Below are 17,477 nucleotides of genomic sequence, written 5' to 3'. Positions count from 1 at the left end.
CATTGTAATATTTCATACCAGATGCTTACTATTATACTTCATAGTTGCATGGATTTGACAATGAAGTACTAAAATGGCTTTCTAGTTTCCAACACAATCTATGTAAATCTGAAATATTAATCTATCCTATTCCTAGTTTAACTTTATTGTTCAACATTGTGAACATCTGAATGATTAGTAGCCTAACAATACCTAAAGAAGAAAGAGAACCTGAGACAACTGTGCTCGTCATCCTGTAAGGAGCCCAGAACTCCAGCTAGAGCAAGCTGGAATCCTGCCTAGGACCAAGGCTACTACCTAGGCTGTGTGGGAGTGAGTTAAGACCCTTGAGTGAAGACCTATAGTCCAACCGCCAGTGCTATAGGGTTCCCAACAGGGAGCTAGCCTGGTACTCACTTAGGTCTGGAGGGCAGACCAATGCCCAAAATGACCTCTGCCAGGTGCCATAATGCGTAAGTAGAGCATAGCAGTCCTGAGACCGACCACTTCTGAGATGACCCCAGACACTCAGGGACCCCCAGGAGGCCACTAAGAAGAGCAAGTAAGTGGTAGAGAAATGGAAGAGAAAGAGACACAGAGGGATGTGAGCACAACGAGCAGACAGAATTGGAGACGTGAGGGTAGTGAGGAACAGCCTGATGTGAGCAGCTGGTGATGCCACATCAACAGTGGTGGGGTCCTGGCCTGAGCTGCCACTGGTGGCCACATCTGGGTCCCTGGCCCTGAAGTAGCAGGAATCAGTTACCATCAAAGGCCAGGCACAAGTCCCTGGTCTTGGCTGCCACCTGGTGGCATGTGCAGAACTGGCCTCCCTCTCACCTGGGCATCCCGAGAAAGCTGGCCTTCCCCTCACCAGCTACAACACTTAGGAGAGCGGGTCCTGCACCTCACCTGGGCAGCATAGTAGGAGTGACCCTAGCAGCAGGGTCACAGATGAGCCAGCCCCACCAGTTGTCTTTCCTGCAGCTCAGATACTTCTCAGGCCCATATCCAGGGATTTGAACTGGCCCACCTCAACATCTACCTCACTGATGAACTAAACATGAAGGGGTTAGTCCAAAACTACAGGATCTTCTTGACACAGGGCAACAACAATACCCAGTGAGGTTCAGCACTGATAAGTATCAGAGTAAAAAGTCACTACAATGGACATTTGGAAGCAAAACCTTGTAGACAAAAGTAAATACTGTGAGACACATGACACACTAAAGCTTCCACAAGGAGATTTCTTTTCAGTTTCGGGGGAAGTTGCATGAGTGGAGGGCAGATACTAGGGGAGAGGGAGATGAGAGAAACCGAGGTGCACAATGTTAAATCCGTACACACACACACACACACTAAATAAAAAGTTAAAAAAGGACAATTTCTCTACAAATTGCAATTCAAAGCACCACTTCGTAGAACTCATTTTCACTTGTTTTGCCCACAATAAAACTGTAAATCATGTAGAATTAAAATATATTACCTTTCACAATAAAAAAAAAAAAAAACAACATAGCATTCAATGGTTCCTCTTACCAGTCAAAAGCAATTTCAAGAATTTAAAACCACTTTATAAAAACCTAACATCAGTTCATGTTTAACATAAAATTTTCAAAATCCAATCTAGGATGAAAACATTAGCTTGCAAACAATTTCTAAAAGATCTCTGATACAACAGTGACTATAGTAAACAACAATCAATAAGCTGTGTTCTTTATAAAAAAAAAAAAAAAGCCAAGAATATATGTTAAGTAGCCTTATCATAAAACGATCTTATCAAGATAACCTAAATAGATTCTGACACTCTACAAATATACATTACTTCAAAACAAATTATATACAACAAAGTCATACAATTTTATCTACAACTTTAAAAAATTAAGTGAACTCAATTCTCACTACAGTTTTCTTTAAATACTTTTATTGTGGTGCTTCATACCTACAGCCAACTAGCTGCTAATATCTGTAGCTCTTTTGAACCGAATATTATGGTGGAGGATCTAGTCTTATTTTCTGAATAATTCTTAGAGCACAGAACTACACTTGCAACAAGGATTAAAATTATACAAGGAGTTGTTTGTTGAATACAGTGAATAAGGAATTGTTACATTTGGAGGAATTAGGTTTCTCTGTGTAACCTTAACTGTTCTGGAATTCACTCTGTACACCAGACTGTCCTGAAATTCAAAGAAATTCACCTGCCTCTGCCTCCTAAGTGTTGGGATTAATGTTGTGTGCTTCCACACATTTTAAATGTGCTTTTACTAAGTTTTCATAAATTTTTCAAGTTATGCACAACAAAGCTACTTATTACTCAAAAAAAGTATCTTCCTAGAGTCCAATAGTGAAAATGTAAAATCAGCACCTATTTAGTAAGGCAGTAGGGCCAGGACAAGTGATGCTTCTGTAAATTCAAGGTTTAGCAGCAGCAGAGCAGCTAACAGGGTAAAGATTGAAAATGTCAAAAGATGATCTGAAGTATATGAAGCACTAAATAAAGTGTATTTCTAACAGAGGTTCTTTCAGCCAAAGGGAAGTTACTCAAAACCAGTTCAGGTCAACTGAATGAGTCCTCTATTACAGAAGCTCCACCACTAACCAATACATGCAACCCAAAGGCTGTATGTTCCCAATCCATCCCCATGACTGAAAACAAAGTTTAATCTTCACACAAAGATACTTAGTAAATGAAAAAAATCATCATTTGTTAAATCGAATATAACCCAACATGGAAATTTTAAGAAAACAATATATATAGGTTTAAATATAAGCAAAAGTTATTTAAGAATCTGTATATTGCTCATGACTCTGAATAGGTCTATAATGCCACAGTGCAATGGTTTTCCAAAAAAGGGAGGGGAGGGGTGTTAAGTCCAAAGAGAGAACTTCATCCTAATAAAATAAATCTAAGCCAACCACAAAAAACTAATAAAACCTCTTAATTTCATTTTAAGAAAATTAACTGGGGACTAGATAAAGTATCACTTGCATAAGAAAGGCACCCCAGGACAAACCATCTCTCATAACACTTTTTATCTCTCTATGCTTTCAGAGTCCCCTTTACAGATTGCCCTTTCTACAACAATCTCAGTACCATCCTTTCACTCTAAAGAACCTCAGAGAGGAGGGAAGTGCTAGCACATAACTGGTAGAATGCAGATCTGCCTAGGTGGAGGCTCCTCCTTCACCAGATCCCCAAAACAAAACAACCTGGGTACTTACTACCTCCAATCAGACAGTCAATTCAGGCTTTCTACAATATGGTTCCAATCTGCTTTCTAGCTTCTGAAAGGACCTAACTTACTCCATTTTAGAACAGGCAGCCATGTTAGGCCTTAAGTTTCAATTTTGCAGAAGGACAGCCCAGGCTTCTTGGAAAAACTGCAGACAAAGGGCAGCCAGTCATCAACAGCCAGACATCTGGCCAGGGGCTTAGAACAAATACGAAAACATACCTACAAGGTAACTAACAGACATTCATTCATATTCATATTCTTTCTTTCTCTCTCTCTCTCTCTCTCTCTCTCTCTCTCTCTCTCTCTCTCTCTCTCTCTCTCTCTCGGGGTACAAACCCATCAGAGTGTAGAAATATCCTGTAAGCTCAACAATCCTGATGAAAGTGACCTAACAGCAACTGGAAAACCAATAACTGGCTCTAGAGGGGCCTTCGAGCTTCCCTCATGGTTGCCACCATTTTGCTTTGATAACTGGCTCCTGATGACGGCTGTTTCTGCAGAAAAATGTTCTTTGTCTTTGCATACTATTCCCAAAGTCTAGGATCTAGAGTTATGACAGGCATTTTAAACAGCAGGTACCCAGCAAAAGCCAAAGCAAAAGAATTAAAAAGATTTGTATTAGAGATAAGAAGAGAGGGAAATACAGATAGAACAAAGGCAAAAAAGTGAAATACAAAATGTGGGAAGGGGAAGAAGACAATGTAATGAGGTGTTGCTGAGAAGGCTCTGTTGCCTCCAGACACATGTGCAAAGGTGCACCACCTAGACTAGAAGGCTTCAAATGCGGGGTTGCCTGATAAAGTATTTTAAGACAATCTTAGGACAAACAAACCCCTGGATACTGGGATGAACTGAATCCAGAATTTAATCTTTCTTTTTTTCAGAAAGTATTTTTATAATATTTTATTTCAATTGTACAAGTTATTTGTTAAGAGATTTAGTCAAAGCCTAAACCTAAGTTTACATTAACAACTGACTTTTAAGAACCCAGAGGAATCGGGCCTCCCAGGAGCTCTAACAAGTAAGGAGACAGCAACACCCACCCCAAACAAGGAGTAACTGGGACCCACTAGGACCCAGGAAGTCACTCCTGGCCCAGAGCACTGATTCCTTCCTGTCTGCCCCTGAGTACTGAGCAGATTTTGGGCCCCAGCTCTAACCCCAGTAGTGACACCCACCCCACACAGTTCTGATACAACCAAGATCCAGTCAGAGACAAGGCAGGCAGCACTAAGGAGATCCAGAAGGCGAAAGGCAAGTGCAAGAACATAAGCATCAGCAACCCAGGGTACTTGGCATCATCAGAACCTAGTTCTCCCACACAAGAAAGTCCTGAATTCCCCATATCACTAGGAAAGATTCAGATTTAAAATCACTTCTAATGATGATGACAGAGGACTTTAAGAAGGACATAAATAACACTCTCAAATAATCTGAGGAGAACACAGGTAAACAGGTAAAAGCCCTTAAAGAGGAAACACAAAAATCCCTTGAAGAATTACAAAACAGGTGAAGGAATTGAACAAAACCATCCAGGACATAAAAATGGAAGTAGAAACAATCAAGGAATCACAAAGGGAGACTACCCAGGAGACAGAAAACCTAGGAAAGAAATCAGGAGTCACAGACTCAAGCATTACCAACAGAATACAAGAGATAGAAGAGAGAATCTTGGGTGCAGAAGATACCATAGAAAATATTGACACAACTGTCAAAGAGAATGCAAAATGCAAAAAGTTCTTAACACAAAACATCCAGGAAATCCAGGACACAATGAGAAGACCAAACCTAAGGATAATAGGTATAGATGAGAGTGAAGATTCCCAACTTAAAGGGCCAATAAATATCTTCAACAAAATTATAGAAAACTTCCCTAAAGAACAAGATGCCCATAAACATACAAGAAGCCTATAGAACGCCAAATAGACTAGACCAGAAAAGAAATATCTCCCATAATCAAAATAATAATATTATCACATAATAATCAAAACACCAAGTGCACAAAACAAAGAAGGAATATTAAATGCAGTAAGGAAAAAAGGCCAAGTAACATATAAAGGCAGACCTATCAGAATTACACCAGACTTCTCACCAGATACTAAAAAAAGCTAGAAGATGCTGGACAGATGTCATACAGACCTTAAGAGAACACAAATGGCAGCCCAGGCTACTACCCAGCAAAACTCTCAATTACCATAGATGGAGAAACCAAGATATTCCACAACAAAACCAAATTTACACAATAACTTTTCACAAACCCAGCATTACAAAGGATAATAGTGGGAAAGCTCCAATACAAGGAGGGAAATTATACCCCATAAAGAACAAGAAAGTAATCCTCTTCCAACAAATCCAAAAGATAGCCACACAAAGATAATTTCACCTCTAATAACAAAAATAACAGGAAGCAACAATCACTGTTCCTTAATATCTTTAAACATCAATGGACTCAATTCCCCAATTAAAAGAGATAGACTGGATACACAAACAGGACCCAGCATTTTGCTGCATACAGGAAACCCACCTCAGTGACAAAGACAGACTCTACCATAGAGTAAAAGGCTGGAAAAGAATTTTTCAAGCAAATGGTCCTAAGAAACAAGCTGGAGTAGCCATTCTAAAATCTCCAGCCCGAGAATCCAAAGGGAGGAACTCATGGCTCCACCTGTATAGGTAGTTGAAGGTGGCCTTGCCAGGCATCAGTGGAAGTGGAGGGCCTTGGTGCCTGAAAGTTTGGATTCCCTAGTGTTGGGGAATTTGAGAGCAGGGAGGCGGGAATGGGAGGATGGTGGGAGCACACCCTCATAGAAACTCCCAGAATTATATGAATTAGACATGACAGAGGCAGGCCACCAGAAGACTAGATTTCAGAATTCAAACAAAAAATTATCTTGATACTAAAATTTGTTTTGAAAATTGTATATTGCAGAATACACAGCCTTGGTGTATCTACTCATCAAGCAAGCTGAGCAGACCTGCTCGAACCTCTGATGTCTGGAATTCCAGTTGGATGCAGTGAAGACACAGCATCAGAAGCTTATCAATTTACTCTTCTCCCTGCCCCTCTTCTACTATCTCAACGCCCATAATCAGCTTGAAGAAGTTAATGAAGAGTCGGCGTTGCTGGGCGGTGGTGGCGCACGCCTTTAGTCCCAGCACTTGGGAGGCAGAGGCAGGCGGATTTCGAGGCCAGCCTGGTCTACAGAGTGAGTTCCAGGACAGCCAGGACTATACAGAGAAACCCTGTCTCGAAAAACCGAAAAAAAAAAAAAAAAAAAAAAAAAAAAAAGAGTCGGCGCCCCTATTCCCTGGGCTTGGGGACTGAGGTGGTTAATATTGGGCTGTCTTTCTAGGGAAAAGTAATGGTTTTGTTGGAACAGGGAGGGTTAGCTAGGATTTATTGCATACCCATAACCTATTGGTAGAAATATGTATAATTGTTATTAAGATGAAGTTATAATTTCTTTTTTTTTTTTTGGTTTTTCGAGACAGGGTTTCTCTGTGTAGCCCTTACTGTCCTGGAACTCACTCCGTAGACCAGGGAAGTTATAATTTCTTAAATGGTACAAAATTTACTTTGATTTCAAAGTTAAGGTTTTCATTGGTATGAGTTTCTTATTGATATAAAAGTGAGATTAAAAATGTTACTCTCATAGGCATTGTGCCTGTATAACACATTTAGGAATACAAGGCTTAGACCCAGTCCTTCTTTAACTTTTTTAACTGATTTGGGACGGTTAGCCTGTGAGTTAAGGGTCTATAGAAAATTCATGGCTCTGAGTTTATTGTTAGGGTGTTTTCTATATTTTATTTAGAAATAGTTGAGAGAAGTTAACAGACAACAGTCCAGATTGCCTTACATGGATAGTTGGTTTTCAAAATGTCAGAAGTCCACAGAACTGACGTTACAAACATTTCCGTATTAATGTTCATTTTGATTAGAGACCTGTCTGCTCCTGACAGCTTCCTGTCTTGGAGCATCTTTGGAGTTGCTCCAGTTGTAGTGAGACAGCCAATAGGCAAGAATTGCCTCTTTTCATTTACAGACAAATTACTGTCCAGAAAAGGACACACCTGTGGAATAGTCAACTGATTATATCTGCCAAGACAGAGTAATCAGCCCTTAATAATTCTGCATCACTAGGTCTGTCAGATGATCAGAAGGCTGAAGATCAGATGCTCCAATGTTTTGTAGTATAGGGACTGTCCAGGTTTCAGCGGTCTCTATAAATTGGCTAAGTTTTAGAAGATATGCTTTGTGCTTCCCATAATTTCAGCTAACTCATAGTCATTCTGGATTTCTGATGGGGTTGAAGACTTATAGTCTCATAGCCAATCCCAGCTATTTACTTTGAGAAAAAAGATTTGAGAGGATGGTTTTCAGCTGACATTCATTCTAAAGCCAAGAAAAAAGCCAGGTTCAGAACTAAGTCTTTTAGTTAGGAGAGATGACAGAGGTTCTGGTTAGTCAATAAAATGATGGACTGGGTATTAGGTCTATCTTGTACCTTTCTGACACAAATTGGTAATAGTTATGCTCTAACTGTATTTTGAGAGAAAAGTTTTATTTTAACAGGAAGGGTGATATGTAGGAGGAGCTAAGGTGGGAGGAGTAAGGAAAGGAAGGAGGAGTAAGGAGAGGAGGAGCTAGATGATGGGGGGGGGGGAGGAACGACGACATGGAGGCAGATGTTTGAGTGTCTCCACCAGTCAAAGATAGTTGAATATCTAGGTTGGGTACTGGGTTACACTTCTGATTGTATGGGCATCTTGTTATTGAGCATTACCAAAGTTATAAAGCCCTTGATTAACATTAAAAAAAAATTTGTATAAAAGCAAAAAGGAGGAGGAGGGATGGGGAAAGGGGATGGCATCTGAAATGTAAATAAAATATCCAATAAAAAAATTGACTTTTAATACTCTCAAATGGAGTAACAGCATCAATGGTGAGTTTTTTAAAAAAATATGTAAGTTCTGGTAATTTACAGTAACAAAGAGGATGCTTTTTGGTGTGAATAAAATAAAGATGCTAACGATCCTGGATCAAAAGCTAAAACATGTCAAACTAACTTTTTTGTCTTTTGTTTTGTTTTTTCTCCAAACTAAATTTAATCTGGGTAACAACAAAAGTAATACAAAAGACAGCAGGTGAGGCCTAAAATAATCATCCTATTTTAAAGGTACAGAAGTGAAAGAATTGTTAAAGTATGGGGCCTGTAGCTAACAGAAACTTAAAGTCATTTCAAGGAGAACATTATGACTGTTTAAAGGAAAAATGAGTTAATGAGATGTTATTCAAGGCAGAAAACACAAAAAAAACTAAATAAGACTCCTGTTTTACTTTGTCTTTCCAAAATAAAACAACTAATTAGGATATCCACAGAAAGCTAGAACTCAAGGTTGACAATATTTGAGGATGTATAGGGATTTTTTTTTATTTTATTTATTTTATTTATTTATTTATTTATTTATTTTTTTGGAGACAGGGTTTCTCTGAGTAGCTCCAGCTGTCCTCAAACTCAGAGATTCCCCCAGCCTCTGCCTCCTGGGTGCTGGGATTAAAGGTGTGCCTCAGCACTGCCAGGCTATTTAATGAGTTCTTTAAAAGCTACAGGAAGCTCTGACACAAATACAAATCCAATCATCTTTTCACGGCATAAGAAAGTTTATGTGAGATCAGATTCTCTTCATGGCCTTGTCTTTTTGTATGTGAATTCGTATAGATGCACATGAGAGAGTGACACACACACACACAGAGAGAGAGAGAGAGAGAGAGAGACAGAGAGACAGAGAGAGAGAGACAGAGACAGAGAGAGACAGAGAGACAGAGAGAGAGAGAGAGAGAGAGACAGAGAGAGACAGAGAGAAACACACAGAGAGAAAGAGATACAGGGGTTGGGGTGGGGGTGGGAGTAGTGAGCAAAGGTGCATATAGATGCCAGCATTCAACAGTGACTATCTTCCTCAATCACTATCTTATTTTTTGAGACAGTCTCACTAAACCTGGAGCTGGCAGATTCAGCTAGGCAGTCTGGCCATCAAGCCTCAGTGATAATCATTAATCATGTTTCTGCCTCCTCAGCACTGAGATTACAGGTTGTGGTACCACACTCAGCTTTTTTGTTTTGTTTTGTTTTTTGTTTTTTCGAGACAGGGTTTCTCTGTGTAGTCCTGGCTGTCCTGGAACTTACTCTGTAGACCAGACTGGCCTTGAACTCAGAAATCCGACTGCCTCTGCCTCTGCCTCTGAAGTGCTGGGACTAAAGGTGTGCGCCACCACTGCCCGGCCCACACTCAGCTTTTACACAGGTGTTAGAAAATGAACTTAGGTCCTTGTGATTTACACAACACCTGACTGAACATCTCTCCAGCCCCATAGTCTTTCCTTATACCATTCCTTTGATTAGAAGGCCCTATAACTAAAATTACAGGATCCTGTTAACTTCAGAATGTTTTTATATATGTTTACCAGGAAAAAGATTTTTCTAGTGAGTATGTATAAATAAAAACAAAACAACAGTTAAAAAGCAAACTTTAAGCTGTGATTCAAGTTGTCATTGGCAGGACTGACTGGCCCTGTGGATCTGACATTCTTTGTTTTCTCTAACCATTTATTTTCTTCTAATTCTAACCAACTTACATTGCTATTATCTATCACCATCCTTTACTTCCTTCAGACATAAACAAAAAGCTGATCAGCAGCACTATGTATACATGTGCACACACACATGTATATAAACAAATAAAAAACACAGCAAAGAGCCCCAGAATCAGAATAAACCAAAGATGAAGACAAAAATAACACTGCAAGATAAAAACAAAACAGCTCACTCTTACTTCTAAGGTAAAACAAAACTACGTTGGTCATTTACAACTCACCAGATGGCTCTTCTGGCTCACTTTCATTTTCTTCCTCAGGTGGGGCTTGAGGAGGTGGCGGAGGAAGCTTCTTTTCTTTCTCTGCTTTAGCATTTCTTTCTTCTTCTGAATAATACTCATCTTCTGAGAGGTTGGCCAAGCTTTCATCCATTTCTCGGTATTCTACCTACATGGAGATTATACCAGAAAAACTAAATACAATGAGAATCTCAAGCAGGGGTTCTATCTGGAACCATTAATGGCTCAACTGATTGCTTTTAAACTTCAAACTTTAAAGAAATAACAATGATCAAGCCCATTTATAATAGTTACTAAAGACAAAAAGCCTCAAGAAAGAATACAGTGTCAGTGTCAGTTCAGGTTTAGACCAATCTATAACTTTTACATCCTAATACTGGTCACATCTCTGACTCAGGAGCTCCTCCTGTGTTTTTTTTTCCCCAGTGTGTATATTATCATGTTCACATATTCAAAGTATCAATAAAAATGGTCCTCATCCAAAAATAAAGTTAACTAGTGAACCAGATAAGGTGACACATGCCTGTAATTCCAGCACCCAGGTGACTTTGAAGTTAACCAACCTAAACTACAGAGACAATTTCGTGGCCAGCCTACATAGCCGACATAAAGAGATCCTGGTCTTAAAATACCATGGACTGAGAATGTAGTTCAGGTATTAGTTTCTATTCCCACCGTGACCACTTTGGATATCTTTTTTTCTGCTTTTTGCTATTATTTGTCTCTTTAATTGACATACTGAGATCAGATGGTCCAGCCTACCTTGTGAGACCTGCCAGGACCCAGGCCTTAACCCTGACATCTTCAGTAACATCTTTATAAAACTTCAAACTAATTTTGATTATGTAATTTCATGATAGTTTTAGAAGAGGGGTTCCATACTAGACAATCTTCAGGCAATAAAACATTGTTATATATACCTTATACTCCTAAAGCAAAGCCTGTCTACAGTGTTGGGATGATCTTCCCCGACACATTGTATCAATTTCCAATTTGTTAATTGCTGTGCCAAGGCAGAAAGTTAAGTCCTAGCAGAATATCTGGTATTGTCCTCAGCAGCCCATTACAAGCTTTATATATGTAAATGCTTGTCCTTTCTCATCCGATTCTCTGAGACTATGTTAAAAAGCAAGCTGCCACAAAGGTCTTGAAAGCAGCCCTCAACACAGCCAAAGAACAACCCAAAGAGATGGATCTGGAGTTGTCCTGCTGCTGATTGGTTCAGACTGGAATGTGGCTTTTTGGAGAATAAAGAGCTGAGAGAAGAGGAGGATCAAACAACTGGGCAAGAGGAGCGAGAGAAAGGAGAACAAAGCAGGGAGTTTAAGAGATAAAAGTAACTTAAAGACTCAGGACTAAATGGTGGTAACCTTAGCCAAAATGCCCCAATCTGCCTGGGGGGGAGGGAACTGGAGGAGTCCACTTGCAGTAGATAGACAAGGCCTCAAGTAGAAGGACTGGGTTATTAACCCACAGTCAAAATTCCTGACCCAGAATTGTTCCTGTCTAAAAAGAACTGCAGGGACAAAAATGGAGAAGAGACTGAAGGAAAGGTGGTCCAATGACAGGCCCAATTTGGGATCCATGGGGGCCGGGGGAGGGGGGCGGGGGGGGGGGGCGGTGGCACCAAGGCCTGACACTATTACTGCTGCTATGATATGCTTGCAGACGGGAGCCTGGCATGGCTGTCCTCTGAGCCCTACCAGCAACTGACAGAGACAATAGCAGATACTTACACCCAACCACTGGACTGAAAGCAGGGACCCCTATGGCTAAATTAGAGGAAGGAGTGAAGAAGCTGAAGAGGAGGGTGACCCCCATAGGAAGACTAGCAGTCTCAACTAACCCAGATCCCAGGGAGCTTCTAGAGACTGAGCCACCAACCTGAAGCATACATGGCTAGTCCAAGGCCCTGGCACATCCATAGCTGAGGTCTGCCCAGTTTGGCCTTAGTGGGAGAAGATATACTTAATCCTCAAGAAACTTGAGGTCCCAGGGAAGAGGGGTGGCCTTGGGGGCAACGGGGAACAACCTCTCAGAAGCAAGGGGAGAAGGAATGGGATGAGGACTTGTAGGAAGGAGGAACAGGCCGGGCAGTGGTGGCGCACGCCTTTAATCCCAGCACTTGGGAGGCAGAGACAGGCAGATTTCTAAGTTCGAGGCCAGCCTGGTCTACAGAGTGAGTTCCAGGACAGCCAGGACTACACAGAGAAACCCTGTCTGGGGGGGGTGGGGGGGGTGGGGGGGGAAGGAGGAGGAATAGGAGAGGGAGCAACGAATGGAATGTAAATAAATAAAATAATTAAAATTAAAAAAAAAAAAAGAGTAACTAGTGGGGATGCAATGGCAGGAAAGTTAGGTTAGATTGTAGCTAAGAGTCTGCCCCAGTAAAAGGCCAACAGCCTTATACTATACAAATGTGTATGATTTTTATTATTAAACTTCAAGCAGGTCCCCTAAAATCCCACCCCCAATAACAATGGCCTCAGCTTCCTTTTAAAGAAATTCTCTGTGTGGTGTATGTGCACAGGTGTTAATTAAGTACTCTTGAACATTCTAAAGCCAAAGGAGGAATTGGATGTCTTAATCTATTACTCTGCTTTATTCCCTTGAGACAGGGTCTCTTAACCTGAAACTTGGCTAGCAGCCAATAAACTTCTAATAGCTTCCTGTCTCTACATCCTCCACAATGCTAGCCAGTGGGACCCACACCCATCAGCTTGCTTTTTATTCCTGAAATGGAATGTACACCATTCCACTGAAGTTACAGTTCACACTAGCTCCAAGTCTGGCTATGAAGGGATGAAATTTCCCACGTCTTTCCTGCTGCTGCATTTTGTTTTAATTTATTTTGCATCCAATATTTTTGTGAACTATATGTGTACACTGTTCACATAGGCCAGAAGAGCTCATTGAGTCCCTTGAACTAGAGTTAGACAGGTTGTGAGCCACCATTTGGGTACAGCCACCTCTCTAGCTCCACATCCTTGCTTCTAATTGTCCCTAAAATAAACACATATCTCATGTTTCTTTTGAAAGTGTAAGAGCTGATCAAAGTTAAGAAATGGCTCCTAGGGTAAAAGCACAAACAACAGAGATAGAATAAAGACCAGAATCCCCAGCACCCACCTAAAAGGTGGCCAAAAATGAAGGCCAACATGTCATTCCAGTGCTCAAGAGATATAGGGGATCTTTGGAGTAAGCTGATTAGACAGACATGCAAATCAAAAATGCAAGAAGTTTGGGGTTCAGAAAATAAAGTACAAAGTGATTAAGGAAGACACCGATATCAACCCTGGCTTCCACATGCATGCAAACACACATACACACACTAAACAAGAAAAGGGCAAATCAAGATGGAAAAACAGGAATTAAACCCAAGAGAATTACCAAGGCACCAATCTTATAGAATTCCCAAAACTGATCAACAGATTCGATATAGTTCCAACAAAACTCCCTGTGCTGAGCCTGAGAAGTCAGTAAAATTCAGAAACTGGAGAATCCCTGAGGCTTGTTGTTATCTGGAAAAGAATCAGTGAGTTCCAGGCTCAAAGAAAGATCCTGTATTAAAAAATAATTTGGAGAAATGACTAATGAAAACTCCTGATGTTAACTTCTGCCTCTATACAAACATAAACACACATACACATATACACATGTACTAGCATGAGCACAAGCATGTATACATAGGTGCCCTAACAAACCACCCCCCAAAACATTCTGTGTTTTTTTAAGGAATAAAGTAGTTATATAATTGCTATGAAAAAGATCAACATGATCTTCAACAAAGAGTTGAAGAGTTCACATATCTTGGTTTCAAAATCTTATATAAAAACACAGTAACCAGAACAGTGTTAGTGGCATGATAGAAAAACACATCGATGGAACCAGAAAAGTATTCCTTAGATGCAATCCTGGGAGTAACAGAATAAGCTAGATACATAAATTGGACCTGATTAAAGTTTAAAAGTTTTAAAACTAGAATAAAAAATAAATCTTACTTTAAAAGGATCTTTTAAACCCATTTTAAAAAAAAAAATGAGCCAAGAATGTGAGGTAGAACGGAGGATGCAGCTCAGCTAGTACAGTGCCTGCCTACCACACAGGATGCCCTGGACTTGATCCCCAGAGCCAGAAAAAAATGGGCATAAGTGACACACACTAGTAATCCCAACACTGCAATTAAGAGGTGGATACAGAGCTAAATGTGGCCTTTAGTCCCAGCACTCAGACAGAGGGAAGTGGATCTCTGTTGAGTTTGAGGCCAGCCTGATCTACAAAATCAAGTTCTAGGATAGCCAGGGCTGTTCCACAGAGAAACTCAAACCCTATGTCAAAAACATCAACAAAGTAGATGCAAGTGATTAGAAAGTTAATGTCATATTCAAGTACATAGTGAGTTTAAGAGCAGCTTAGGTTGTTGTCCTTTAAAAAAAAAAAAAAAAAAAAAAACCTACAAATTTTTTTCACAGCTATCTTACATACAAATGTAAGAAAAACAAAAACCATGTTCAACATCATTAGCTATTAAGAAAATGAACACCAGCAGGGCAGTGGTTTAATCCTTTAATCCCACACCTTTAATCCCAGCACTTGGGAGGCAGAGGCCAGCCTGGTCTACAGAGTGAGTTCCAGGACAGCCAGGGCTACACAGAGAAACCCTGTCTCAAAAAACCAAAAAAAAAAAAAAAAAAAAAAAAAAAAAAAAAAAAAAAAGCAACACTGGCACATTAATAATCTCAAATCTGTTTTGTTTTAAAAACTTATTTATTCATTTCTGCCTGCATATATGCTTGCATTCCAGAAGAGGGCACCAGATCTCATTATAGATGGTTCTGTCCCACCATGTGGTTGCTGGGAACTGAACTTGGACTCTGTGGAAGAACAACCAGCAATCTTAACTTTTGAGCCATCTCTCCAAACCTCAAATATGTTTTAAATTATCTCAATTTCTGGCCATGACTTGATAAAATGGAATGCTATTAGACTCTGCCTTCTTTCATGTCCAAGGGTTGAAGTCAACCTCTGTGCTTTTCTAATGCCTTAGAACAAACAAACAAACAAAAAAACAAACAAAAAAAAAAAAAAAAAAACTAACAACAGGGATATTGAAATATATCCAAATTATCTTGGGGGTAGGATGTCATTGTTTATCTTTTGCCTTCCCACATGCACTTCAGAAGTTTTAAGAGGATTCTAGTTTTGTGCATTTTAAAAACATGTTTGGTAGGTTTCCTTACAGCATTTTCACAAATAATTGGTTTTGGTTGACCCTTCCTCATCCCTTCCTTTCCAACTCTGCTAAAACTATTCTAGCTCCAACATTCCACCTTTCTAATGCATGTCTGAGAAAGGCAAAAAAAAAAAAAAAAAAAAAAAAAAAAAAAAAGCCTTTCCTCTAAATTCATTTTACTGAGCAGAGAGCATGAAGTTCTCAAGCAGGAAGCACTCATCCCACTGACTTGGACATGATACACAGCAGCCTGACTACTCTGGAAACCTAGGTGGAACTATACACTGAGCACAGAAATTTGAGATCTGAGCAACATAACAAGATGTTAATCAAAAACAAAACAAACAAGGCCTAATGAGGCAGGCCTAGAACCCCAGTCAGTTGGGAGGTTGAACCAGGAGAATCACAAGTTCAAGCCCTGTCTAGGCCACAAGATAAATTCAGGGCCAATCTAGGCAACTTAGTTTCAAAATAAAAAGGAGGACTGGGGATACAGTACAGTGGTAGAGAACCTGTCTAGACATAAAAGGTTCAACTCCCCAGCACAGCAGGAAAGAACAATGTACAAGAAGTTACCTAAGTCACACAATTGTCTTTATCTTGCAGTGCTATGGACAGAAGCGCTGGTTCTCAAGCCTGTTGGCAAGTCCTGTGCCACACAGTCACATCCCTGGACTACTTCTTGTAGTCATTATATACCCATACGTATTTCCAATTTCCCAACCAGATTAAGAATCTCTGGGAAAAGCCAACGCTGTGCAATAAAGCCACACCAATGCTTGTCAATGTTACTGTCCCAGAGGGTTTTTTGTTTCAGTAACGAATGACACCTTGTCAAAACACCAAACTTTGAAACTGTAAACCTCTTTGTACTCATTCTTAAAATAAAACTAACAGCACCAGTCCAGTAGTGTTTGGGAAAACGAAAAGCGTTGGCCCTGTGCCAAATGTACCATCTGGCATCCTGAGGTGTGAGACAGAGGTTATCTGGTATAGTGTTAGATTTGATGCCAAATCTTTATTTTTACATTCACACCGTGACCAACTGGTATTCTTCATCCGCTTCCACATTCCTAAAAGTCTACCCGGGGCCCAAGATAGCGCTGGCCGCCATGCCTGACAACCTGAGTTCGATTCCTTCGCATGATGGAACGACAGGTCGGACTCAGGCGAGCTGTCCTACAACTTCAACTCACACACACCCACACACAATAAATGACTGTTTTAAAAAATTAAAAAAATAAAAGTGAAAGAAGAATCTATGCGTAGCTGACGTACAGCAAGAAAAAGTCTCTTTTCATGCGGCTTGACTCTAGAGCATCACATCCATCTTCCCGGTGCACCCAACCCAGAAACCGCCCGACATCCGCACACACCCGCCACACAGGTAGACAAACGCGTCGGGAAGCCATCTTTCTCAGTCAGAAGATCACGGTCACACCCTCCTATGCTTGATACCCCGGGTCCCCGCACAAAGGCTGGGCCTCCCTTCCCCCGCCCCCACTCCCACACCGGTCCCCGGGACCAGCACCTGGGCCACGGCCTCACCTTGGCTCGCTTGCGCCGGCTGGTCCGTCGGCCCTCCGGGGTCTCGGCTATTCCGGTCTCCATGGGCGTCGCGGAGCCGGGCCCGGCTGTGGGCCCCGCCTGAGGCCCGGCGGACCCGGGCGGCTCGGCCAGGCCCCCGGGCGGCGAGGCCCGCGGAGGCTCCTTCTTTCGAGGAGTGCGCTCTCCCGCTGCCCCCGTAGCAATGTCCGTGGGGCCCGCCAGGCCCGCGGGCGGCGCGGCCACCTCAGAGCCGTTCTCGGCGCCGCCCGCCGCCCCGGGCCCGGCCTCCGTCCCAGCAGCCGCCGCCGCTGCAGCAGCAGCAGCCGCCGCCGCCGCCTTCTTCCCAGACAACATCTCGGGCCGCCTGGCCGCCGCGGGCCGCAGGGGCCGCTCGGTCTGCCGCTCCGTGGGTCCGCAGCCGCCTCTCGCCTCTCCACCCCGCACCTCTCACGGTCCGCGCGAAGCCAAACACCTCCGCGTGCGCACGCGCGACGCGCGCTCCCGCCGCGTCAGGACAAAAAGCAGCAGCTTGTCTCTGGCTCAAGACCATAGAGCGGTGGCCTGGAGGCTAGAGAGGAGCC

At 41.7% G+C, this 17,477-nt stretch overlaps 1 protein-coding gene across 2 annotated transcripts in view; it reads right to left on the bottom strand.

Moving 5' to 3' along the window:
- Window positions 1-17,398, bottom strand: part of Kdm1a (lysine demethylase 1A) — a 56,832-nt gene extending 39,434 nt beyond the window's left edge. For both annotated transcript variants that reach the window (XM_034502650.2, XM_034502652.2), the window contains exons 1-2: window positions 16,897-17,398; window positions 10,098-10,263 (exon numbers count right to left, since the gene is read on the bottom strand). In XM_034502650.2, coding sequence (XP_034358541.1) covers window positions 10,098-10,263; window positions 16,897-17,250 — 520 coding nt within the window. In that variant the 5' untranslated portion in view covers window positions 17,251-17,398. The remainder of the gene's footprint in view (window positions 1-10,097; window positions 10,264-16,896) is intronic.
- Window positions 17,399-17,477: the final 79 nt, after the last annotated feature.

The sequence above is a fragment of the Arvicanthis niloticus genome, chromosome 5 (assembly GCF_011762505.2).
Source record: "Arvicanthis niloticus isolate mArvNil1 chromosome 5, mArvNil1.pat.X, whole genome shotgun sequence".
In the NCBI taxonomy this organism is placed as follows: Eukaryota; Metazoa; Chordata; class Mammalia; order Rodentia; family Muridae; genus Arvicanthis; species Arvicanthis niloticus.
The sequence above is the reverse complement of the archived record's forward strand: the minus strand, read 5'-3'. Positions and strand labels throughout refer to the sequence as shown.